Source organism: Saimiri boliviensis, chromosome 3 (assembly GCF_048565385.1).
Source record: "Saimiri boliviensis isolate mSaiBol1 chromosome 3, mSaiBol1.pri, whole genome shotgun sequence".
NCBI classification, from domain to species: domain Eukaryota; kingdom Metazoa; phylum Chordata; class Mammalia; order Primates; family Cebidae; genus Saimiri; species Saimiri boliviensis.
The window spans coordinates 115543581-115568902 of NC_133451.1; the positions used below are offsets into that span (position 1 = coordinate 115543581).

The following is a 25322-nucleotide window of genomic DNA, read 5'->3' on the forward strand; positions in this document are numbered from 1 at the left end:
TTTGTGTGCCAGCAACATGCAAGTCACATGAAGTACATTATCAGGCTACCAGTTTGCCGGCTTGGTGTGGACTCAGCCTGTTCCTAGATGGAAATAGAGATTATATTAAAAGGGAACGTTTGATGTCTTTGTCATCCAATGTACAAGAGATTTTAGTAAATAGAAACTGCTCATTGTATCAGCTTTTGCTACAGAAATGTCAGGTAACAAACAACTACAGAACATCAAAGGCCTACAGCAACCAACGTTGATTTCACGTTGATTTCACTCATGCCTCTGTGGGTTCCCCAGGAGTCAGCTGATCCAGGCAGGGCCCAGCAGGGTGGTTCTGCTCCACCTGTACCCATACGATTTAGAAAAGGGGGCGAATGGAGATCACTTTCACTCATGATGGCAGAGGCAGCAGAGCGCAAGCCCATTGCGTAAAAGGCTCTTCAAGCTTTGATCATGGGCGCCCCACTAACATTGCATTGCCCAAAGCAAACCTGCTAAACAAAGTCATGGTGTGGGGAAGTGCACCCCACGCATGGGAAGAGAACGAGAGGACTAATTCTAAGCTAAGTAGAGGTCTAGTCTACCGTATTGCTCTCCCTGCTTTTCCTTTTGCCCCAAAGAAACGTTTTCTCCCTCTTCTTGTGATAGTTCCTCCTTTTTCAGTATTCTAATTAATATATTTTGGTGTTTTGTGTATGGTTCAAAATCTCCAACACGAACTCACCCTTGCAACATACAAATTATTTTAATTTTTCTAGCATTGTCTTATCTCTGACTGTTCTTCAGTATGTGACTGCCTATCTGTTTTTGTTAAGTGTCAGACAATCCCCCTTTCTTTCAGTAGTGGGAGAAGCAGAACCCCAGGTGAGAGCCACCTAAGCGGGGTCGGGTGGGGTGGGGTGGGACGGATGTGCTGGCAAACACCGTGGTCTTTAAGAAAGGGCCTTCTTTCTGCCCTACGAGTGCATAGCCACTTCTGACATCAAACAACCCAGCAGCTTTTTAAATCCTTAAATTTTTATATAGCTTCATGAGAAATCACATGGCTTTTCCGAAATTGGTTACATACCTCCCATTACTGGGCTATAAAATAAAGAACGGAAAGAACATAGAGCTGGTATATAACAGTAAAATGCGCCTCACTGCCAAGCAGCTGATAACAATATCACTAAGTTGGAATACTTTGTGGAGTAATCCATAGGTCATTTGTACTTAAAAGAATAACTGTTTTGCTAGCTTTTATGGGAAGGGAAGTTAAATCCTGAGACCCTGGTTTTCAGAGAGACTGAGGAGCTTTTTCTTCTGTGTGACACTGATGACTCATTGGTCGACCTCAGAAGTTTGCAAGGACACCATACAAACCCGAGTCTAGCGCAGGAGTTTGCTAACCCGCAGGCCTAGTGTGGCCCACCACATGTTTTTGTTAAATAAAGTTTTATTGGAACACAGCCATGCCCATTTGCTCATGGATGATCTTTGGCTCCTTATGCGATAGTGGCAGAGTTGAGTAGTCTCAATGGAGGTTGTATGGCTAAAAGCCTAAAATATTTACTTTCTGGTTCTTTGCAGAAAAAGTCTGCCAACCCCTGGGCTAGGGCATGGTGGTAACTATTTATAAAGTTATGTTCAGCAGTGGCTCCAGATTTTAAACAGGTATTTCATTAAAAATGAGTTTTCTTCCTGCCTGCCTGCTGTCTTTCCTTTCTTCTTAGCGTCCTCTCTTTTCCTTTCCTTCCTTCCTTTGGTTTCTGTCTGTCTTTTGCTATCATGTAAGCTACAGCAGAAGAAAATATTTTAGAAAACCTAACCCTTGCCGGGCGCGGTGGCTCAAGCCTGTAATCCCAGCACTTTGGGAGGCTGAAGCGGGCGGATCACAAGGTCAAGAGATTGAGACCATCCTGGTCAACATGGTGAAACCCCGTCTATACTAAAAATACAAAAAATTAGCTGGGCATGGTGGCGCGTGCCTGTAATCCCAGCTACTCAGGAGGCTGAGGCAGGAGAATTGCCTGAACCCAGGAGGCGGAGGTTGCGGTGAGCCGAGATCGCACAATTGCACTCCAGCCTGGGTAACAAGAGCGAAACTGTCTCAAAAAAAAAAAAAGAAAAAAAAAGAAAACCTAACCTTTTAAATTCTATTTGAAAATCATATTTTTAATGACAATTCTAAGATTCTGGAGGGTTTAAAGATCTTATATACATATTTTTTTAAGTTAAGAAAAAAGTATTTAATTATTTTATTTATTTATTTATTTATTTATTTAGTCTTTTTTTTTTTTTTTTTTTTTTTTTTTTTTGAGATGGAGTCTTGCTCTCTTGCCCAGGCTGGAGTACAGTGGCACGATCTCAACTCACTACAACCTCTGCCTCCCAGGTTCAAGTGATTCTCCTGCCTCCGCCTCCTGAGTAGTTGGGATTACAGGCGCACACTACCATGCCTGACTAAGTTTTGTATTTTTAGTGGAGGTGGAGTCCTACCATGTTGGCCAGGCTGGTCTCCAACTCCTGACCTCGGGTGATTTGCCTGCCTTGGTCTCCCAAAGTGGTCGGATTACAGGCGTGAGCCACTGCACCTAGCTAGTTATTTTATATCTTACTCTTCAATAATAAAGTTTTTGAGCCTAACTATTATTAAAATATTTGAGTTCTCATTTAATTTTAGATCAGTATAATCTACAAGTTGGCTTCTTTTCTTGTTTTGGGCCTCCATATTCTAAAGAAGGTTTTTAGTGAAAAATCTTCTAGTAAAAATTTGATACATCAAAACTTAAACCTTTTTATCATTTTTCTATAAAAGTGAAAAAAAAGTTGGCTGAATTTTTGAAAACCAACTCAACAACTTTTATCTGTCAGTTTCCATTACAGAATCGAGAATATTTTTAAAAGGTTTATAAAGAATAACACTTGCTTCTCATATTTCTAAATAACCACATGTCCATTCATCCAGACTGAGTAGTCATTTGAATTGGTCTGGTACCTGTTAAGCTAGTGCAACTGAATCTTTGTGGGAGGAAGGCTGCCCTTCAGGGACATAGGGCTAGACCTGTAAGGCTAGGTGTGTAGCTGAACTTGACTTCAGAGATTGCTGGAGAATGTTAATATTGTACACGCTGTCTTATGTCTCCCGTTTACCTCCTTATGTCGGCTCTTACTGAATTGTTCCTCAGCCAGTGTTCTTCACAAACAAGCATAGTCTAAAGATGGTCATTAAAAGGTTTCCGCCTGAAGTGCTTTGAACAGGTCCTCGTGCTCTCTGTTCAGAAAGTTTTGTCAGATTTACAGGACTAAAGCAATACATCGAGGCTGATTGCGGTGGCTCACACCTGTAATCTCAGCACTTTGGGAGACTGAGGTGGGCAGATCACTTGAGGCCAGGAGTTCAAGACCAGCATGGCCAACATGGCAAAACCCCATCTCTACTAAAAAGTACAAAAATTAGCTGGGCGTGGTGGCATGCACTTGTAATCCCAGCTACTCAGGTGGCTGAGATATGATAATTGCTTGAATTTAGGAGGCAGAGGTTGCAGTGAGTTGAGATTGCACCACTGCACTCCAGCTTGGATGACAGAGTGAGATGCTATGTCAAAAAAAAAAAAAAAAAAAGCAATACATAGGTCTAAGTAGATCACATTGCCGTGCAGTACTTTTAAATAGTTATTTTTGCTTTGGAAAATGTAAAGGTGTGGAAGAGGTCAGGTTCAGCCCTGTTAGGATGTCAAGTTTATTTTTGTTCTTTAAGCCGCAAAATCTGAATTCGTGATGAACTTCAAGAGTTGAATTTGGGAGCAGTGGAATTTACAACCATTAACATCCCTCACAACCATCACTTTCTCAGGTCAACCCTGCAGATTTCTGGTAGAGCCCTGAATTTCATTGACAGTCAATCGGTCAATATACTAGGGCTTAATAATAAAATATAATCATAAACATAAGCAACGTTCACTGAAGTCTGAAAACTCTCAGATAGCATCGAAAATGGATTGGACGGGACAAAGAATGTTTCTAGTTTGCAATATCAAATTAAACGTTATCTGATCGATATACCTGGAAACCCAAGACGTAAGAAAATTTAAGTACAAATTCTCTATGGAAGTAGAGAACTTTTTTCTCTATATTTTTCTTTTTATTCCTTCGTCTGAGAACCACTGGAGAACTTGTTTTTAATGGTAAGTAAAGATGATTGCATTGTAGTCATGATTTTATATATTAATCGCTTTCTGAGTTTCCTAAGATCACCATTTGGAAGGCCTACACTTAGCAAATTCTACACTAAAATTATATTTTTGCTTTACAGTAATAGCTATTTTCATGAAGTATACTTCGGCTTCCCCTTATCAGGAGCCATGGTAAACTGGTCAGTCATGAGTACTTATAAATGAACCTTACGAGTCTTTGAAAAAGTTTGTCACATTGTTGACTAAAAGTATGCTACCATTTAAGATGTGGTTGGTTTTCAACACGGGCTTGTTATCTTGGTGGTTGTGCCACACGACCTCAGCCATCATTCATGAGACTGCAGAGCAGGGGTGTGTCCTCATCTCAGAAGGGGGGGTTCCATGTGAATGGTGTCCCCCAAAGTTATTCATGGAAGCACTTTGGTCGGGGAGGCAGGAAGATCGCTTGAGCCCAAGAGTTCGAGATCAGCCTGGGCAACATGGAGAAATCCTGCCTCTCTAAAAAATCTAAAAATTAGCCAGGTGTGGTGGTGCATGCCTGTAGTCCCAGCTACTCGAGAGGCTGAGGTGGGAGGATCACCTGAGCCTGGGGAAGTCAAGGCTGCAGTGAGCTGAGATTTTGTCACTGTGCGCCAGACTGTGCAAGGGTGAGACCCTGTCTCAAAAAAAAAAAAAAAAAAAAAAAAAAAAAAAAAAAAAGAAAAGAAAAAAGAAAAAAAAAGATATTCATTTCTATTTTGTACAGAAAGTGTTATAAAATTAAAAAACAAATTTTGTTATTATTGGTCTTAAAATCATTTGTATAAAAACTAATGTTCTCTTACCAAAAGTAAAACATTAGACTAAAAAGAAACCATGAGACTCAAAAATTAAATAATTATATTAAACAATACATTATGAACTAAGCTACCTTTTCTGCTTTTATCACTAAGGATGCCTTCTGAAAATGGTAACGCAAATGTGTGTGTATGTTACCTTACATTCATGGATTTTTCCCCCTTAAAGATTCCAGGCTCCCTTCCTAACTTCCTTCCTTCCTTTCTTCCTTCCTCCCTCCCTCCCCTCCCTTCCTTCCTCTCTCTTTCTTTCTTCTTTCTTTTTCTCTCTCTCTCTTTCTTTCTTTCTTTTCTCTCTCTCTCTCTCTCTCTCTCTCTCTCTCTCTCTCTCTCTCTCTCTCTCTTTCTTTTTTTAAGATGGAGTCTCACTCTGTCGCCAGGCTGGAGTGCAGTGGTATGGTCTTGGCTACTGCAACCTCTACCTCTCTGGTTCAAGTGATTCTCCTGCCTCAGCCTCCCGAGTAGCTGGGATTATAGGCGCATGCCACCATGCCCCGCTAATTTTTTGTATTTTTAGTAGAGATGGGTTTCACCATGCTGGCCAGGCTGGTCTGAAACTCCTGCCCTTGAGATCAGCCTTTCTGAGGCCTCCCAAAGCACTGTAGGCCATTTCTAATACCTTTATTTCCTACTTTGGAAGGACTTGGGGAGTTGAAACGTCTTAGCTCACCCAGGTGTTCTAGGTTGTGGCACATTGTTCTTTGAAGGCAATCTGGTTTTCTGGGTCCCGACCCAAAGTGGAGGCTAACTCCCAGCTGCTATTTATTGAGCACTTTTTGTGTGCCAGGCACTGCTCCACACACACTAAACTCCTTTCACCTCAGCCCTGTGGCTACAGGTACTGTTGTTACCTACCTTTTGACGACAGTAAACAGAGACTCAGAGAGGCTCAGTGCCCTCAGGTAGTGCCAGCTATCTTCGTTTGCTGGGGGTGGCTGTAACAAAGTGCAGATGGCTCAAACAACCAACGTGTATCCTGCAGTTCTGGGGGCCAGAAGTCCAGAATCAAGGTGTCAGCAGGACTGGTTGTCCTGAGAGCTGTGAGGCCCCATCCTTGGCTTACGATGGCACCTTCTCTGTGTCTCCTCACACTGTCTTCCCTCTGTGCCTTTCTGTCTCCAGCATTCCCCTTTTTAGAAGGACATCAGTCATATTAGATTAGAGACCGCCCTCAAGACCTCATTTCACTCTAAAGACCTCTTCTCCACATAAGGTCATATTTAAGACGGGTACTAGGGGTTAGGATTTCAACATACAAATTGGGGTGGGGAGTGTATAATTCAACCAGTGACACCAGCTAATGATGATAGGGCAGGGTTTCAACCCAGCAGCCTGGCCCCAGCCTTTAGTCTCCACATTACACATTATTCCTGTTAGGTTGAACTGCATGAAACTGCCATGTCTGTGAGTCAGATGGTTAAATATTAGCAGTTTCATATGATTCAACCTGACAGAATTCCAAATGATATCATTCAGATCAATCTTAGAAGTACAATCATCTTTTATGTGCCTGGCACTGGGAAATGGAGAATACCCAAGAAATAAAGTAAATGGGCTGGAGCCTGGAGAGGTTAAACTCTCTTAAGAATTTGTACTCTTAATTCTGCATAAACATGCACAAAAACCCTCAGAAAACAAGGATCATTCATATAAGGAAGCTTTCATCATTTTTATCTAGTGTTTCTATCCAAGCCAATATGGGAGTTTTGGACAAACAGAGATAGAGTGTCAGAGCCTTCACTCGTGTATTTATTAGGGTTCTTTGGTTAGAAATTAGAAAAACCACCTTCATGTTGCTGACTGACACCAAAAAGGACATTGTCACTTGGATGTTACCCGTGCTCTAGTTGGTTTCAAAATGGAAGGTAGTGACTCTGGAATTAGAGGGTTCATCCTAGGCAGTAGCCAAGTCTCCTAGTCCTTTTATGTAATTTACAAAATTAAGTTTATTAAGTAAAATCTGTGAAAATGAGCACATACAGTAACCCTTCTGTGGTGGCCTCCAAATATTTTAGATGTGTTTTTAATATCGAGGCAGATATTTTCACTCTAAAGCCTTTTCTGTACATTTGTATCATATATATATCATGGAAAACATTTTTCCTTTTTCTCTCATTTAAATATTCTATCTTTCCTGTTTAGTTCGGGAAAGGCTTTATGACAACAGCAGCAATCTAACTTCACCTACTTCCACCTCTGTCTTCCCAGCTTTTATATCTGCTCATTCCGTGGGTGGTAATTTAGGACTTACCCAAGCAAACCAGGATTTGCACCGAACTTAAGGAACGCCTTTGTCTGAATTGTCCATCCTAGCCATGCGATGGGACTTCGCATCTTGGCAGAATGAATAGGCTTCTGGAAGTCAGGAATTGACATGTTCTCTCTTTATTCTCACAAGTGGATTTTTTTTTTTTTTCAGGTGTTCCAACCCCAAGCCAAGAAATTCTGCGGCACACGCTAAACACGCTGGTTCGGGAGAGGAAAATCTACCCAACTCCAGATGGCTACTTTATCGTGACCCCACAGACTTACTTCATAACTCCTTCCCTCATAAGAACTAACAGTAAATGGTACCATCTCGATGAGAGGATACCCGACCGGTCCCAGTGCACCTCTCCGCAGCCCGGAACCATCACGCCCTCTGCCTCAGGCTGCGTCAGGGAAAGAACATTGTCCCGAAACCACTGCGAGTCTTGCCACTGCTGCAGAGAAGACATGCACAGCATGCATGCGTCCACCCTGCAGAGGAAGCCTGCCAAGGACTGCAAAGACCCCTACTGCCCCCCTTCTCTGTGCCAGGTGCCACCCACTGAAAAGAGCAAAAGTACTGTAAATTTTTCCTACAAGACAGAAACTCTCTCAAAACCTAAAGATAGTGAAAAGCAGTCAAAAAAATTCGGGCTGAAGTTATTCCGGCTAAGTTTTAAAAAAGACAAGACCAAACAGCTGGCCAATTTTTCTGCCCAGTTTCCTCCCGAAGAGTGGCCCCTGCGAGACGAGGACACGCCAGCCACGATCCCGCGGGAGGTAGAAATGGAGATCATCAGGCGCATCAACCCAGACCTGACCGTGGAAAATGTCATGCGGCACACGGCGCTCATGAAGAAGCTTGAAGAAGAAAAGGCCCAGAGGAGTAAAGCCGGGTCCTCTGCCCATCACAGCGGAAGGAGTAAAAAGAGCAGGACTCATCGTAAGTCCCATGGAAAGTCTCGGTCTCACAGCAAGACACGAGTGTCAAAAGGAGACCCCTCCGACGGCTCCCATCTGGATATCCCAGGTGAAAGAGAGTATGACTTTTGTGATCCTCTGACCAGGGTACCCAGGGAGGGCTGTTTCATCATGGAGCACGCAGGAGATAACTTCATCATGCATAGCAACACAAACGTGATCGAGTCCCACTTCCCCATGACGCCAGAATGGGATGTGTCTGGTGAACTGGCCAAAAGGAGAACTGAGATGCCTTTTCCTGAACCTTCCAGGGGAAGCTCCCACTCAAAAGTGCACCGAAGCCACAGCCATACCCAGGACCGGAGGTCCAGGAATGAGAGATCCAACAAAGCCAAGGAGAGATCCAGGTCGATGGACAACTCCAAAGGCCCTCTGGGTGCTTCTTCTCTAGGGACGCCTGAAGACCTTGCTGAAGGCTGTAGCCAAGATGACCAGACCCCCAGCCAATCCTACATTGACGACAGTACTTTAAGGCCTGCACAGACTGTTGGTCACCAAAGGGCTCACATTTCGTCCACAAGCTATAAAGAGGTGTGTATTCCAGAAATAGTTGGTGGCAGCAAGGAACCGTCCAGTGCTTGTAGCCTTTTGGAGCCAGGCAAAGCACCCGAGACTTTGCCATCCTATGGCGAACTCAACTCCTGTCCAACAAAAACCTCCACGGATGACTATTTCCAGTGCAACACCTCCAGTGAGACGGTGCTCACGGCGCCATCACCTCTGGGAAAGAATAAGGAGGACCATGACACTCTGACTTTGGCAGAAGGGGTGAAAAAGCTCTCCCCATCTGATAGGCAGGTCCCCCACTCCTCCAGGGAGCCTGTAGGGCACAAGGAGGAGTCACCCAAAGGGCCAGGTGGTGGCCCTGCTGCCTCAGGAGGAGCGGCTGAGGGGATCGCCAATGGACGCCTTGTCCAGCACCATGGTGCCGAGCCCAGCAGCTTGGACAAGAGGAAAGAGATATTTAGCAAAGACACACTGTTCAAACCTCTTCACAGCACCTTGTCTGTAAACAGCTATCACAAATCGAGCCTGTCCCTCCTCAAATCTCACCCGAAGACACCTGCTGACACACTGCCAGGCCGATGCGAGAAACTGGAACCATCCCTGGGGACCTCGGTGGCACAAGCCATGCCAGCTTCCCAACGTCAGCAGGAGTCAGGAGGGAACCAGGAAGCCTCTTTTGACTATTACAATGTCTCTGATGATGATGACTCTGAGGAAGGGGCAAACAAGAACACTGAGGAGGAGAAAAATAGAGAGGACGTGGGCACCATGCAGTGGCTTCTCGAGAGGGAGAAGGAAAGAGACTTGCAGAGGAAATTTGAAAAGAACCTCACCCTTCTTGCCCCAAAAGAGACCGACAGCAGCAGCAACCAGAGAGCCACCCATTCAGCCCGGCTTGACAGCATGGACAGCAGCAGCATCACAGTGGACAGTGGATTCAACTCCCCACGGTAGGGAGAGGTGTCTCTTTGCACACACATACACCTATCGGGGCCTGGGGCTTTATGCACATAACTTGACAAGCTTCTGATTTCATAGTCTCAGTTCTGTGGATGAGGTTTGAGAGTTGTTTGAGTTGTATTGTTAACAATCTGTTTCTGACTTCTTTTACAGGAATTGAAAAAAAAGTTTCTGCACCTGTAGAGATCACCAATCTGGACTGGTGGGTTGGCTCCTCCCCTCAAACTTGCATCAGTTCGATCTAACTAAAACCAACATTTCCAGTGTTTTTTCTGCTATGTTCACATTGCCACCACACTAAGGGAAGGGTGTTTTTTAAGTCCTTCAAAAGTAGTAACATCTTGAGTAGAAAGAATAGTCTGGGGGTGGGGGAGGCAGATAGGGGTTGGAAGGAAATTGATTGATGCTAGGATGGGGGTCCCTCTAGTGAAAGTATAAGAACAGATCTCAAAACCTCTCCAGTGCATCTAGAGGCTTGTATTTGGATCCCAGGGTTCTATGCAGCCTGCTCCCCTGGCTCACACACCTCCCTTTCACTGCAGAAAAATGGAATCTTTCTTCCCTCACAGCCAGGGCAGGGGCCTGTGCTCTGTTAGATGAAAGCATGGGCCAGGACTTTTGTTTCTCCTCCTGCAGAATCGCCGGAACCCATCTGGCCAGTCTAACTGTAGTTCCTTCTTGTTAGTAGGTGTTCGTAGTTCAGCAAAGGGTTGACAGTTGAGGGTTAGTGGTGCCCAGTGGTCACGGCCAAAACTCTAGAGCTGCTCAGGGATTCAGAAGGCAAACGAGGGTCTGTGCAACTTCCTCTGTTCTCCTTAACTCTTTCTTCTCCTCAGAGAGCAGCATGGGACCTAATTCTCCTTCTACATTCTACTCCAGATTGGTGACTCTGAGATGCAGAAATACTACTGAGAGATTGACATTTCTCATCAGCTGCGATTCCCAAAATTTTACAATACTTATAACTTTAACAGATATTCAGATAGGATTATGCATTTCATATATTAATTTTCATGATTAGTAATTAAAATTAATTCTGTTGTGATCATTTCACTATATCTCTGGGTAATTTTGGAAGTGAGCATCACACAGCTGGAACTGGGAATCCTTAATTGGTCTGTCCCATATTAGGCCTTTGTGATTTATTAAAGGGCTGGTTCATTATTATTGCTATTATTATTATTTTGATCATGGAGCCTTTCTTCCAAGTTAACACACGTGTATGGAAGTCTAATGTTTGCCCAGAGCTGAGAGGTGGGTCCTGGTGACAGTGGAGACTGTGGATTCCGGTCCCTCTTCCCATCCCTCAAGGAGCCTGTGAGACCTCAGGGAGCCCTGAGCCTCAGCCCGAAAACCGCTAGTCTACTGAGGGACTTTTCTAAGAAATCATTTTTGCTTAATAATTTTTTAAATCCCAAATCAGATATTAATTTATTTTCTAATTTATTCTAATTATCCTTTTATTCTTTGTTTTCCTGTTCTACTCTTTTTTTCCTCTTGAGTTTTTAGTAGTGGTTATCAGATTAGCAAAACAGAAGGTCTGTAATCTGTGGTGGAAATTCAGAACCATCGCTGGTGGAAGGTGTGGTGTATTTGGCTATGTGTTTCTGTCCTGCTGTTTCTCATTATGTAGCCTCTGCCTCCTACCTGCCTTTCACATGCTCGTTTTAAACCTTTGTCCTTTCCCTCTGGGCCCCTGGGCTTCCACAGACAGGAAGCTGCCATGCTGAAGAGAGTTGCTAAGGAGACATTGGGAGTAGTTCAGTGAGTTCTAACTAGAAAACCTTCAACTGCGTAACATTGAAAGTTTTTGTTTGTTTGAAGGTAAACAGAAATATTCATGAAATGGTTGAACCAGTATCTCTACAGAATATATTTTACTATCTCAAAATTGAGGGTCCAGAACATAGAATTTATGACTGGGATTATTTCTTGAAGTAAGTTGGTTTTCAGTTGTTTCATTATGTACTTAAAGTGAAATGCTTTGTCATGGCCGAAGGTAAAGGTTATTCTAAAGAGACAGCCTTCACGCAATAGCCACGTGTCTGCCCACTAATATCAAGTAAAATTTTCTCTATGTGAAAACATGTATCGCCCATACATTTTATGCAGTTAGAGAATCTACAGAACAATTGCTAATTTTACCCCTTTTGTATTTACCATCCTTTGATTAGAAGCGAGGTGACAAACTATTTTCTACACACCTTAATAAAGTCACTGAGTTATCTTGCTGATCCAGGAGTATGTTCTGCAGAGGTAAGTATTTGACTTCTAGAGACTTTACTCTCCAGCCTGAGGAGTATTTTAGCCAGATAGCATTATCGTGCTCATACTCATTGCTGTGAGACACGGAAATTTTTTTTTTTTTTTTTTTTTTTTTTTTTTTTTTTTTTTTTAGAGAGAGGGTCTTACTCTGTTGCCCAGGCTGGAGTGCAGTAGTGATTGTAGCTCACTGTTGCCTGAAACTCCTGGGCTCAAGCAGTTCTCCCACTTCAGCCTTCTGAGTAGCTGGGACTACAGGCATGTGACACCATGCCTGGTAATTTAAAAAAAAGTCTTTTGTAGGTCCTTCTGCTTTGGCCTCCCAAAGTGCTAGGATTATAGGCATGAGCCACCATGCTGAGCCCTGACATGAAAATCTTCAGCAAGCTGTTTATTAGAATCTTTCAGTAAATAATTTACTGAGCACTAAGCCCCAACCAAAAAGAAGAAAAAAAAAAGACCCCAAAAGGTGATTTTTCTCCACTCTCCAGAGTTTCAACGCTGGCTCAGAAGTCATGTTCAGCCGCATTTCCAAAATTCTTTAGTCTCTTCTGTTGGGAATAAAAAGGTATTTAGAAGGAAAAAGGGTAGAAACTTGAGCTATGCTATGAGATCTAATATTCAAAATGGAAAGTCTTGACATGAAAAGCCCACTGATCCAAATGTGAGGCCTAACTAAAGCTGGTTGATCAACACAATATGAAAATGAGAGGCTAAAGGCTGCCAGGGGTGTATCTGTTTAATGTATTGCGTGAACGTGTGCAGGAGAGGCCTGGGGCCAGGGGCACCTGTGCACAAAGGGTGAACGGCAGAGTTGCTTGGTTCATTTCTCCTGCCTATAAAATCCTGAAATCCTATTTTTAAGGTTGCACTCCATTAGCTCCCTCAAAAAAAAAACTTTTAAATTTGAGGAATATTTTTACTGTTAACATTCCATCTCCTTTAACTTGTTCATCAGCACATCCGGAGCTCTCAGTATGAATGTCACAGACTGTAATCGTTATTACAACAATAATGAAATACATTCTTTGGAGAAGATGGAGTACAGTACATATTTCTCACGATTAATACTGGGATTGAAGGTGGCTGTGATTGGGTGAAGTTGTCTTACAGTAGAGACAGACCCCAGCTCAATGATCTGCTGCATATGTGTTTACAGTGCCTGGCATACAGCAGGCACTCAACAGATGTTAAGCCCACTCCTTGAAAGCTGGTTTAAGAGTGAATCCTGCTGGGCACGTGGCTCAAGCCTGTAGTCCCAGCACTTTGGGAGGCCGAGACAGGTGGATGATGAGGTCGAGAAATCGAGACCATCCTGGTCAACATGGTGAAACCCCGTCTCTACTAAAAATACAAAAAATCAGCTGGGCATGGTGGTGCGTGCCTGTGATTCCAGCTACTCAGGAGGCTGAGGCAGGAGAATTGCCTGAACCCAGGAGGTGGAGGTTGCAGTGAGCCAAGATTGCACCATTGCACTCCAGCCTGGGTAACAAGAGCGAAACTCCGTCTCAAAAAAAAAAAAAAAAAAAAAAAAGTGAATCCTTTGGACTTTAAATGTATTTTCCCCTAGAAAATATGTCATTTGTAATACATGGATTCTGAAGCCAACCCATAGTCACTGTTTATTTCATTATATGCTAGATGTATAACAGAAATAATTCACATGTTCCTACCTTATCAATGAACAAATTCTTCCTTGATGGTTATTTGTTCTTCAGAGTCAGCCTATGAGTAGGTAAATCCTATCATAACTCTCCATATTTTAGAGTTGAGGAAGTCAGATACTTAAAAAAGTACTCGAGTGATTAAGAAAGACACTGAAGGAATGTGTCTTGAAATCTCCGGGGTCTTGCGTCTTCCCTGCCCCTCCCTCCTCCTCTGCCTGCCCCATGCCTCAGTGGTAGCTCTGGCAAACCACTTGTGAATTTTCCTGGGAGAGATGTCATGTAGGTAAGTCTAGCACCTTCCCTTTCAGCGATGACATTTTGGAGTGTCCTTTCGGAACACCCAGATTTACCATAAGCATAATCAAAAACTTGACTTCTCTCTGTAAATGAGTGACCTTTCTGGAGGTACCCTCTGCATTCAGGAAAGTCCCAGGGTTTTTTATTTGGTTGTCAGTGGACAAACTGCCTTGGCTTCTTGGTGAGAAGCAAACTCAAACTACAAGGAGTTAGGCTTAAATAACCTGTTGGAAAGGGCTGTCAGAGTAGAAGATTCAGACAGAGTTGCTGTCAGCTCGGGATGGAAATGCAGGAGAGGAGAGGACATCTCTACTGTAGAAGTTTGACCTGTTAACTGGCTCTAAACAGACTTAAGTCAGTTGTGAGGACCAACTCTCAGAGGTTATTCCCTAAGCATTGACTCTGCCTCATGGAGTGGATGTTTTGAGAATGCTTCTGGCTTGCGCAGTCTCCGTAGCTGATACATTTCTATAGCCACGTTGAGGCCCTGCAACAGGAAACCTACTCGGTTCTTCTCAATCTGGCCCAGTCATCTTATCTCTGCCATTGCCCTATGCATTTGAAACCTTACGTAGTCTAAATCTCTTAAATCAATGAAAAAGGAAAAGAGAAAGCAAAAATAATAAAGCTTTTAAATCACCTGTGTCCTACAAGAATTATTTTAAAAAGAAAATATTTCACCTATAATCCCAACATTTTGGGAGACCATGGCAGGCGGATCGCTTATGCTCAGGAGTTCGAGACCAGTCTGGGCAACATGGCGAAACCCGGTCCCTCCTAAAAACACGAAAATTAGCCGGGTGTGGTGGCACACATCTGTGGTCCCAGCTGCTCGGGAGACTAAAGTAGGAGGATCGCTTGAGTCTGGGAGGCAGAGGTTGCAGTGAGCTGAGATCGCACCACTGCGCTCCAGACTGGGGGACAGAGCAAGACCTTGTCTCCAAAAAAAACAAAAACCAAAAAACCCTAAAACAAAAACAATCCTGCCAAAGTGGGGTAGAAATGAATAAAAACTTAAAAGATGAATGAGGAAGAAAATCTAAGGTCCTTTATCAAAAATATAATGTACTTTAACTAAAGCATTAAAATTGGAAACAGTGGAATAAAACATTTAAAATGAATTTTATTCCTATCTGTGCGGCAGATACCCAGAGTCCCCCAAAGTTGAAATCTGCAAATCCATAATGAAAATGGAATCATTGGAGTAAAATTACCGAGTGTATTCTGGAGTGGTTATGCCAATGAATTTCCAGCCTGAAATGAAATAATGACTTAGGTGTATTTATGAGTATCCATTTTAAAAACTACTGTGATAGCTAGCTATCACCTCAAATTTTGAAGTCGTTCCTTGAGTGTGAAAAGAAGAAGACGTTTCAAAGTGCATTTAGCTGTTTAAAAACCCTTTATTCACTGAATGTGCTGCTGATTATGACATGTCTGTGGAAGCTTCTGGAGCCCGTGGTGGAGAGGCAGATGTGGATAATCAGTGGAGATGTATATTGATATGACATTATGAACCAGCAGAGGAAATCCATTAACGACATCATTTGCTCTTCCTCTGGGGCTCAACTTATAATTATTTATGTTCCAAACAAAACAAACCCTTTTTACTCTTTTAGTACTCGGGAGAGCCTGGCTTCCAACACGTCAAGCATTGTTGAAAGTAACCGTCGTCAGAACCCCGCTTTGAGCCCGGCCCACGGTGGAGCTGGTCCAGCCTTCAACTTCCGAGCAAGCACGGACCCCCCGACAAATGAAGCTGAGAAACTACAGAAACCTTCCAACTGCTTGCAAGCTTCTGTTACTAGTGTGTGATAGTCCTTCTGCCTCAGATCTTCTGTCTCGTTCGATACAGCAAAGTTTACGACACTGGGACTGATGTTTACATCTTTGGAAAGACAAGCATCTCAACCACACAGTTTTTGTGTTTACTTAAACTGTGCTGCTAAGTAGGGCTAGGGCAAAGAACAAAACAACAAAAAATCTTTATTTCAGAGTATTGCTTTTCACATTTATGGCTCTGTAGCAACTGAATAACAGTAGGGGTGATATGTATACTTTTGCTTCACTAATTGTATCTGAGCACACATAGGAAAGTCTAGACACTGTAAGTGTAATATGCATTTTCAATGTCATGCAGTCGCCAATTCCATTTTAAAATGCCACAGATGCGTGTTGCTCCCAGTCTGTGGTTAAACGGTGCCGCAGAACTGATCCTTGACACTTCCAAAAAAAAAAAAAAAAAAAAAAAAAACAACAACTAAGCCACCATGAAATGTCAAATGCAAGGGTCCACCTTGAGGGAAATAGATGCCAAACTGACTAGAAGGGACCCCAGCCCTCTGTGTGTGAATTGCTTATGCGCCAGTCATTTTTCACTGTGAGTTTTCGTGACACTATTTTGCAGGAGCCCATGGAAGTGCGTGAGAAGGGGTCGCAATGGAAATCGCTGGGAGTGTCTCTTTCCAGGATTTTGTTTCAAGTGTAACAGATGCTTGTCTGATTTTTAACCTTCCATGATCACAAACAGGAATATAGGCCTTTGAATCTGAAGTGGACAAAGGAAAGGAATTTCCAGTCTGCCCGGGGCACAGCACTAGGTGTTGGGAGAGGTGGTGTGGACTTGTAAAAGGTATTGCTCAAATATTGAAGGAAGCGAATTTCCTCCCTGTGATACTTAGGATGACCCTATCTTACTCTAATAGATACAATAATTAGTTTGTTTAAAAGCAAAATGTTCTTTGTGATACAAATGAAGAGTATGGCCTGAGGATGTTATTCTTTCTAATGGAAGGACATAAATCTATTTTATGTAGTTTTAAATAGAATGCCTAAATTAGGCTGTGGGAGATAATTTTTAGTGGTTATAGGAAAGAGCAAATTTAGGGAGAGTTGAACTTCAGGCCTTTTATTCCTGGGAAGATATCTATAGAGAAAAGTTTAAAAATAATTTTTGATTAGAAATCTACATGTGCCCATGTAATGAACAACAGAATGTACTCATTCTGCTAGTGTGGTATAATCCTAATTTGTACTCCCCTAAAATTTATCAGAAAAACAATTATGCATACATGAACTATGCCAGAGTAATGTTTACAGATACTTTGTAACCAATTTCAGGAGGCGATTTTAGGTGGATGTGTAGTTATTAGCCCAACTGATTTCAAAATGATTTGTTAACATTTTGCTTTGGTTTACGATGTCACGTTGCACACAAAGACGACCCAGCAGCAAAGGGATTGCCAATAATTTGATCTTATAGCAAAGAGACATTCCAGCGTTCCCATGTTTTATTTTCTGAGAACAGTGGAACAGATCTGTAGTAATGGAATATTATTTGCCAAAGGGTTACTATGACACAAGGAAGTGTCTGACATAAAGTTTTATTTTGTTTAGTGGCATGTGCTGTTGGGAGCTATACACCATAAAATATATCCGTATCCCCAAATCCAGAATATTTTCACCTCTGATTTCAGTAATTGGCATATGATTTGTGAGACACATGATTTTTGTATTAGGTTTAATCACTAGCAATCCATTTAAAGAATCCAATCCTATACACAGTTGGACTCATTCTTGAAACCTTTAAATACTCCCTCATCGTTTTTCAGTTATTTGGAAGTTGCATTGGGTCAAACTGGACTCCCTGGGTTTGGTATAAATTCCTTTTTTGTGCTTATTGCAGTGAAACTTCAGCACGTTTCGTAGTAAACTCCCATGTCATTGACATGCTTAGGCCTCTGGGCTTTCAGTCTCACGCCGTATTTCCTCCAAGGCATGCCTTGATGCATTGTTTGTCTCCTGGCTTAAGTATGTCCAGAAGGAATGATCGTGTGTCTAATAGACTACATAGTCTGTTCCCTTGGGGAGTTATATATCATACGGTTACTAAATTTTTGTCTAACTTCATTTTTTTTCCAAAAACTCGCTCTCAAGTTTTTCTTCTACTATTAGTTCATAAATAATAGAACCATTGAAACAATACATCAGCCTCCAGTTGATCCTCTGAAAGTAGCCATTGAAATAATCGAAAGCTATGTGAACAGGAAAGGAAAGCATTACCTTTAAGAGAAGCTTTAAAATAGGAATTTATTGATATTTCACGAGATATAGGTTTACAGAAGACATTATTCAAATAAATATGTACACTGTTTGCCTGATGCTATGGGGTACATGATTTTTTAAAAACTCCCTTAGACCAGCAGCCATTTGTGTAGAAATGATGGACTTTAAAGATGATAACATGTAAGCAGACATTGCATATAAAAGTATTCTTGTCTGAATCTGATCGAGACTCTTGAATGGGGGAGGAGTGGCAGCCGGCGTCACGCTACACATGTCACCCGAGGTCCCAGTGAGGTGCTCGGTCCGGACGGTGGGGTCCTCGCCCGGTGTTGCCTGAACGCTTTTCCTCCAGTGAAACCATAGCTTTGTGTTACACGACTGCTTGTCCAGTCTTAGGGTTTAGCAACTGAAAGGTTTACAAAACTGAATCTGGTTGAATCTCTGTGAAAGGGTCAACACATCTGTCGGCATTTTGCACACTTATGTATTATTATGATACGACATATTACTTTATGGTAATTTTTATTTTTACATATAACTACCTCCATAAATTTGATGAAATGGCAGCCGTGTGTTAAAGTGTATCATTCCGAAGAGCAGAGTTGAACACTTCCCCATCGCCATGGCTTTCTCTCACGCCATTGTTTGACTTTCAGATATAATCCTGTCTTCTCCTCTCTTCCCCACGAAAGCGCACTCGATTTTGTTAGGAATGAACCGAAGTTTAAAAATTCTTGTGCCCACCCCCACCCCCCACCCATTCCTGTTAAAAGTTCTCTGGCGAAGAGCCAATGGGTGAACGTAATTGAGCGAGCTATTTACTTCTTTGGAAATCTGGTTTGAAGTCTCAGTGTTCGGTAACAGAAGACACACAAGCAATGTGGACTGCCAACCTTGAAGCACTGTGGGCTCTGCCTTCACCCGCATGCTACCATGTGGAGCCCAAACTCCACTGTAATTAAAAGAGCTGTGCTGTGAATTCCACAACTTCTGTTAAATGATTTGTATTCCATTATATATATTTTGCACATCTCAGGGGGCCATAATGAGCATATGAAAGCGGGGATGCCATCAAATAGAGAAAACCAATAGAAGAGGTGAATGGAGACTAGCTGGATAAAAATTACAAATTACTGCTTCTCTGATGTTGTGAAGGTCAAGTTCAGGAAGCGTCAATTCAGAGTTAATCTAGAGTAACAATGATCTGAACAGCAGCTGTTCCCAGGTCCCTCTTTTTCATAACCCAACCAGCATTTCTAAAATGTAAATTTAAATTATATTGCAGTCACCATGGGGAGAAGAAACCTGTTCAGTGGAAGCAGAAGCATTGTTCCTTTTTTAGGTTGGCGCAGCTTTGCAAAATTCTACCCAGGACAAACCACTTATCACCACCAAGTGTACTTGAAAATAAAGTTTTTAACTTAAATTACAAACATATTGCTCACAATATGATAGTGATCGTTTTTTGAAAGTCTCACCATTTATAACATGGGCAGTATTTGGAGCTTGATCTAAAAACCAACAACAATCGATAATGACTTTGCACGATTCACTTTGGGATCTCAGAATGCTTCCAAAGCATTCAGATTCGCAAACCATTAACAAGACAGGTCATCTTTGTAATACGCATACTTGAACAAACAAAAGGAGTGACTTAAGACTACCCAGAAACACAGTGGCAGCTATTGATGATCTGTTTTCTATCTGTTTGATAGACCATCATGAGAGATCACTAAATACAATGCTATTTTTCTGATGTGTGCTAATAAAGTCAAAGAAAACAAATACAACTTGACACTTTTGTCCATTTTCATTAAAAAAAAAAAAAAAAAGTTCAGGGTGTTTGGAATGTTACACCTTAGCACACCTTACTGGTATCAATGGATGAAGCGGGAGATTGACAGGTCCTCCCAATGCCATCGCAGTCAGAAGCAGATCTGGACATCCAGCCTTGTTTACAGTTTCATATTGGGTTTCTATCGTTCCCGTGCTAAAATACCATCTTTCAGGAACATGACTGCTCCTGGCAGTGGAAGGTGCTGACACAGAAATTTTAATTAAAAACTTTATCAAGTACTCATCACAGTGCTCCTTAGCACCCTAGAAATTCAGTACAATATATCGAGTCCTGCTTTGGAGGAGCTGGACTTCTGAGGGAGCTGATTTAGTTCTAAGTATTTTCTTGAATTAGGAGGTAGACGATATTTGACGGGGATCGGCTCCATCACCACAGGCCAGTCACAGAACCCACTAGCTGTGTGCTATCAACCTCGGTGGCCCCAAGCAGGAGCGACCTCTCCTTTCCCCCTCACCCTCAGGACCATCCTGCCCATTGTCAATGTCACCCAGGGCTCTTCTGGTGGTGAGTGACTTTTCTGCGTCATGTTTAGGGCTTGGGGGAACTAGAACACAGGAAACACGAAGGCAAAAGCCATGGAAGACATTGTTTTGCTTTGGGTTAGTAAAATGTGGGCAGGAAAGAGATTACTGTCCGTCTGAGCTTTGCCAAGTAAGATAAAAGAATCAGCTGTCACCCCATTCCTCTCCCAGAAGGTCTATGGTATTAAGGCTACATCCAATAGTTTCCCACAGATTTTTATTCAGGAGATGTTTCATAAATTACGTTTATGAAAACATTCATTATTAAATGTCCTTGTTTTTCAGACAGACATTGGCACCTTCCGATTGAGTTAATACTCTGCATCTTTTGCAGCAGCGGCCCACAGAGAGATTCCCAGTGATGGCTCCCCTAACACACAACCCTGTGTTTTTACAGCTGTTCTATGACTTACAGTAGATGATCCACAAGATTCAGAATTCTACCAGACTCAAGGGGGAACTAAACTTGCTTCTGATGATTGTACATGGTCAGTTACAGGGCTTGTTAATTGTTGGCCTCAAATGTGAACAGACACACACACACACACACACACACACACACGCACACACCATGCCAAGGAGGGAATGGGGTGTTTCAAGTCAGGCAACAATGATTCTGGAAAGTTGGAAATGTAAGGTTAGAAGCTTGGCTGGTCCCTGTACAGTTGCCTGCCTCCTTGTTCCAAGGCTGACCTTAGTAAAACAGTTCCCTTGTTCCCACCAAGAAGAGGTACCAAATGTGAGACTTGAGATCTCCAATATCTGTCCTCTGCGGTTCCGGGAAATTAATCATGAAGTACACACGCAGCAGCTCCTCCGCTTCGTTCCTCCGAGGTACTCCTTTCCGGTCTCCCACCTAGATACTGACATGCCGCCATGGTTTCCACATTGGAAGGGTAGAACACTGTGCAGTATCGTGCACACTTGCTGGGTTAGGAATAGAGCTGCCCTAGGGTCACCTTCATGGAAGTATCAACAGCTACAAATTCAAGTCCTTAGAGCAGTTGACACAGATACTATGTTCTAGAAGAGAATTAAATTTAAACGTCAAGTTTAAAGGAATCATAATTCTGCAGGTATCTTTCTCTGAGTGGCTGAATGTGACTATTGCATTAGGGTAAATGAATTAAGAAAGTTCAAGTGGGATTTACTGTATGTTAGAAAGGAGTTTTGCAGCCAAGACTGCCTTGAATAAAATGTGTTTGCACTGAAAAAAAAAAATTTAAATTACTTGGTCTCTGGTTGCTGTAAAGGTCATCCAAGATGGATGTTCTGTTTATATTGTATAGTATTTCATATGAAATAATTACAGTTCATGAAATGTCTTCCCTAATGTTACTGATTTATAACAGCACATTTGTAACATGGTTTTTATCGTGTCAGTGTACCATACTGTAAATGATGATTACTTGTCATGCTTAGTATAATAACTTAAAAGAAAAAAAGGACAGGGATTTTTGTAAGTCTATATTTGAAAGTCCCTCCATATGGTGATATTGTGTTCATGTTGTTTATGTAGTGTTGTGTGAAATATCCATTTTGGATTGTGTTACTTTTTAAGATATTAAATAACATTTGGTTATATGTCTTAAGTGGATTTTTTTGGTACTTGAGAGAAAATTTTTAGGTGAGGTCAGTTTATTTCTCTCTTCAATTAATAGAATTTTATAACATTGTTATTACATAATGTTATTAGAGCTTTCAAGTTAAAATAACAAAGTGAAAATTTCGGATCAAAATTCTTTTTCCATGAATGTTGGGGGGAAAATCACATTTTTAGGTAGCTGAATTTAAAACAGAGTGAGAGTTAGATATGCATATAACTACATTTTCTATATGAAAGTATAAAGTGATGTGATCAGGTCTGGGGTTTCTTTTTCATTAGCACTCATATCTCAGCTTTTTCCCTAAGTGGCTGGGATTCTCTCCCCAGTAAACACCAGGAGGGCGCTCACACATTCCAGTGAGTCCCTTGCACAAGTTCGGAATCCTCCAGATTTAATTGTCTTCAGCTATCATACATCATTTGAGTCTCTTCACTGTGGCAAATCTTTGCCCGTAGAGAATGGACTTTTCAAACCAAAGGGATTTGCTGTCCCATTAATGATGAAGCTAGGAAATAGTATTTTCAGCCATAAAGTTGAGCCTGATTTTCTCATAAAAGCAATATCCAAAGCAGACGTCCAAAGATTGTTGTGAATAGTGACTGTGTCTTTGGATACGTGTCTGGAGACCCCAAGGTGACTGCTTTGGAGAACAAGTCGTATTTTGTTGTGTAAGTTCCTCTATATTCTAAACTGCCTCCATACAGACATTTCCTTCTTCAGGCATGAAGTTAGGAAGATCAAGAATACTGGGAGTATATTGTGAGTTTTACTTTAGGACCAAAAGCAGCTGTGGTCGAGGAAAGGTAATTGTATGTTCCTTTCAGAATGATCTAGTGAACAGAGGAAACGTGAGGACTTAGGAAGAAGGGGGAAGGCAGGATTCTGATTCCTTGGAGAGAATGGTCACAGTTCATAAACATGTTATCTTTCCAAAGGAAATGGTGTGGTTTCAGTTACTTTTAGTATATAGAGTGGTGGGTTTTCTCCCCCTCGTTAGAGAAGAGTCAAGCAGAGTACTCAATATTTGCCTCCTTCCCTGGTAGTGACCATGAAATCGAGAACCACTGAGAGAAAAAGAAGTTATTCACCTGACCTTAATAATTCATTTGACTGTAAAATCTTATCCCTACTGTGGGAGTTCTTGGGTTTAGGGACACCTCCCGTCTTCAGGCTCAGTGGCCGCAGCCCTTTCTTGTCAAGCAAATGGCTAATCGTAGGTGTGATTAATATATTTGCACAGCACGTTGCTCCATATAGGAATTTCAGGAAAAATCAAGGCACCTGTATTCAAGAGAGGCTGAAGAGGCTGCGTAACTTCAGCCCCCAAATTCCGTCAGATAAATTCCTCCCAGGTCACTTTCCTTCATGTCTCCTTTGTTTCTCTTCCTTTATTGTAAAATTCCATGCATTATTTTTATTTTCTATTACCTTGAGTTTATTTTACTTTAATCCTCCTCACTTTGCATAATGGCAGTGATTTTTGTTTGTTCGTTGTTATGCTTTAATATTTGAACTCACGCTTGCTCTCCGTTATTGACAACCACAATTGATTACTAGTATTTTCAATTTTGCATTTCTGTTGTCTTACCCTCCTTGTGTCCACAGACCACTGTCATCCCTCAATCTCATTTCCACTCTCACCTTCGCACTAAGAGCCTCTGGTTCTCCATCACTTGTATAGATATCTGCCACCAGCTGAGTCATCAGAGGCCTGATAAATAAATGGTAACTTGCAGATATGCATGTGTGGATGGGCGGATGGATGGATGGATTTATGAATGGATGGATGGATGGATAGATAGATATTGGATTAGACCAAAGGTTCCTATATTCTTATAGTCCAAAAATGGCAATGAAACAAAAGGAGATATCATGCAGAAGGATATTTTTTGATATCCATGTGACTCCCTTTTAAGAACTTATCTTGGGAAATTATTTTGTAACCTTGTATCTATGCCTCAAGCCAGTGCCTGGCATTCTTTACTATACAATATACCATATAGTGGGAAAAGTTTTTTTCCCCTGAAAGACACCTTTTTTTTTTAAGTTAATTTGTTTGAGCATTTTTTTTTTCTGTTACACACACTATGAGGTATACATGATTATTACACAGATAGATTTTTTTTTTTTTTTGAGACAGATCTTGCTCTGTCACCCAGGCTGGAGTACAGTGGCATGATCTCAGCTCACTGCAACCTGCGCCTCCCAGGTTTCAACACTTCTCATGCCTCAGCCTCTGGAGTAGCTGGGATTACAGGCACCTGCCACCACACTCGGCTAATTATTTTTAGTAGGGACAGAGTTTCACCATGTTGGCCAGGCTGGTCTCGAACTCCTGACCTCAGGTGATCCACCCACTTTGGCCTCCCAAAGTTCTGAGATTACAGACGTGAGCCACTGCGCCTGGCCAAACACCTCCTTTAAAGTTAGTAAACAGCTCAGCAATTCAGTGATCAGAAGGTCCGTCTGACACAGGGCAGCTTCACATTGTTTGTCACTGTTGATAAAATAAGTGAGACAGGTAACTAACAAAGCTGAAGTGGATTGGAGAAGACAACTTTTGCCCCGCTTTTTTCCTTTATGTGTTATTTGAAGGCAGTTCATGATAGGACGTCTGTGTTGAATGTCGAAGGATCAATATTCAGTCTAGGAAAGTGTTAAGATTCTCTGGAATAGAGCAGTGAGCTTGGAAGCAGAAATTGTCATTTCTACATTTCTTTCCCTTCCATGTCTTGTCTCTTGATTTAAAGGGAACTTCATTAGGTGTACTGGGGGCGCCACATGGCCCCTAGGAAGTCGGACAAGTGAGCATAACGGAAGGTATCTTCTACAATTGACTTTTGCTCTAGCCAACCGGTGGAAGGACCAGTGCTTTAGAAAGACTTGCTTCGAGACTTCCGCAGTTAGCATATTTTGCAGAGAGTTTTTGAGAGGAAAGCATTTCCAGTGCATTTTAAAAAGAAATCTTTTCTTTTTAGATTTCCAGAATTATTATCAAGGTACAGAGAGTTCTTATATGCCCTATATCCAATTTCCTTTTTAATTAACACTCCACATTAATACAGTTCCTTAGTCACAATTAAGGAACCAGTGTTGTTACGTTATTGTTGTAAAGTTCTCCCTTTATTCAAATGTTCTGTTTGTCTCTGTCACTCTTTGTTGCCGTTGTCCCAGGAGCTAAGCAGGATACCGTGTTACAATCAGTTGTCATGCCTCCTCAGTCTTCCTTGGTCTGTGACGATTTCTTCCACTCTCTTTGTTTTTGATGTCCTTGATTGTTTTGAGAATTACGTGTCTTGTATTTTGTACAGTGTCCCCAGTTTGAGTATGACTTATACTTTTGTC

At 41.9% G+C, this 25322-nt stretch overlaps 1 protein-coding gene across 7 annotated transcripts in view; it reads left to right on the forward strand.

Annotated features, from left to right (window-relative positions):
• Nucleotides 1–21954, forward strand: part of STOX2 (storkhead box 2) — a 231670-nt gene extending 209716 nt beyond the window's left edge. For 5 of the 7 annotated variants that reach the window (XM_039468366.2, XM_003933851.4, XM_074396684.1 and 2 more), the window contains 2 exons: nucleotides 7425–9690; nucleotides 15546–21954. In XM_039468366.2, the coding sequence (XP_039324300.1) occupies nucleotides 7425–9690; nucleotides 15546–15741 (2462 nt within the window). In that variant the 3' untranslated portion in view covers nucleotides 15742–21954. Of the gene's footprint in view, nucleotides 1–7424; nucleotides 9695–9853; nucleotides 9903–15545 lie in introns of those variants that run through there. The other 2 variants (XM_039468367.2, XM_039468368.2) reach the window with 2 other exon arrangements.
• The last annotated feature ends 3368 nt before the right edge of the window (nucleotides 21955–25322 follow it).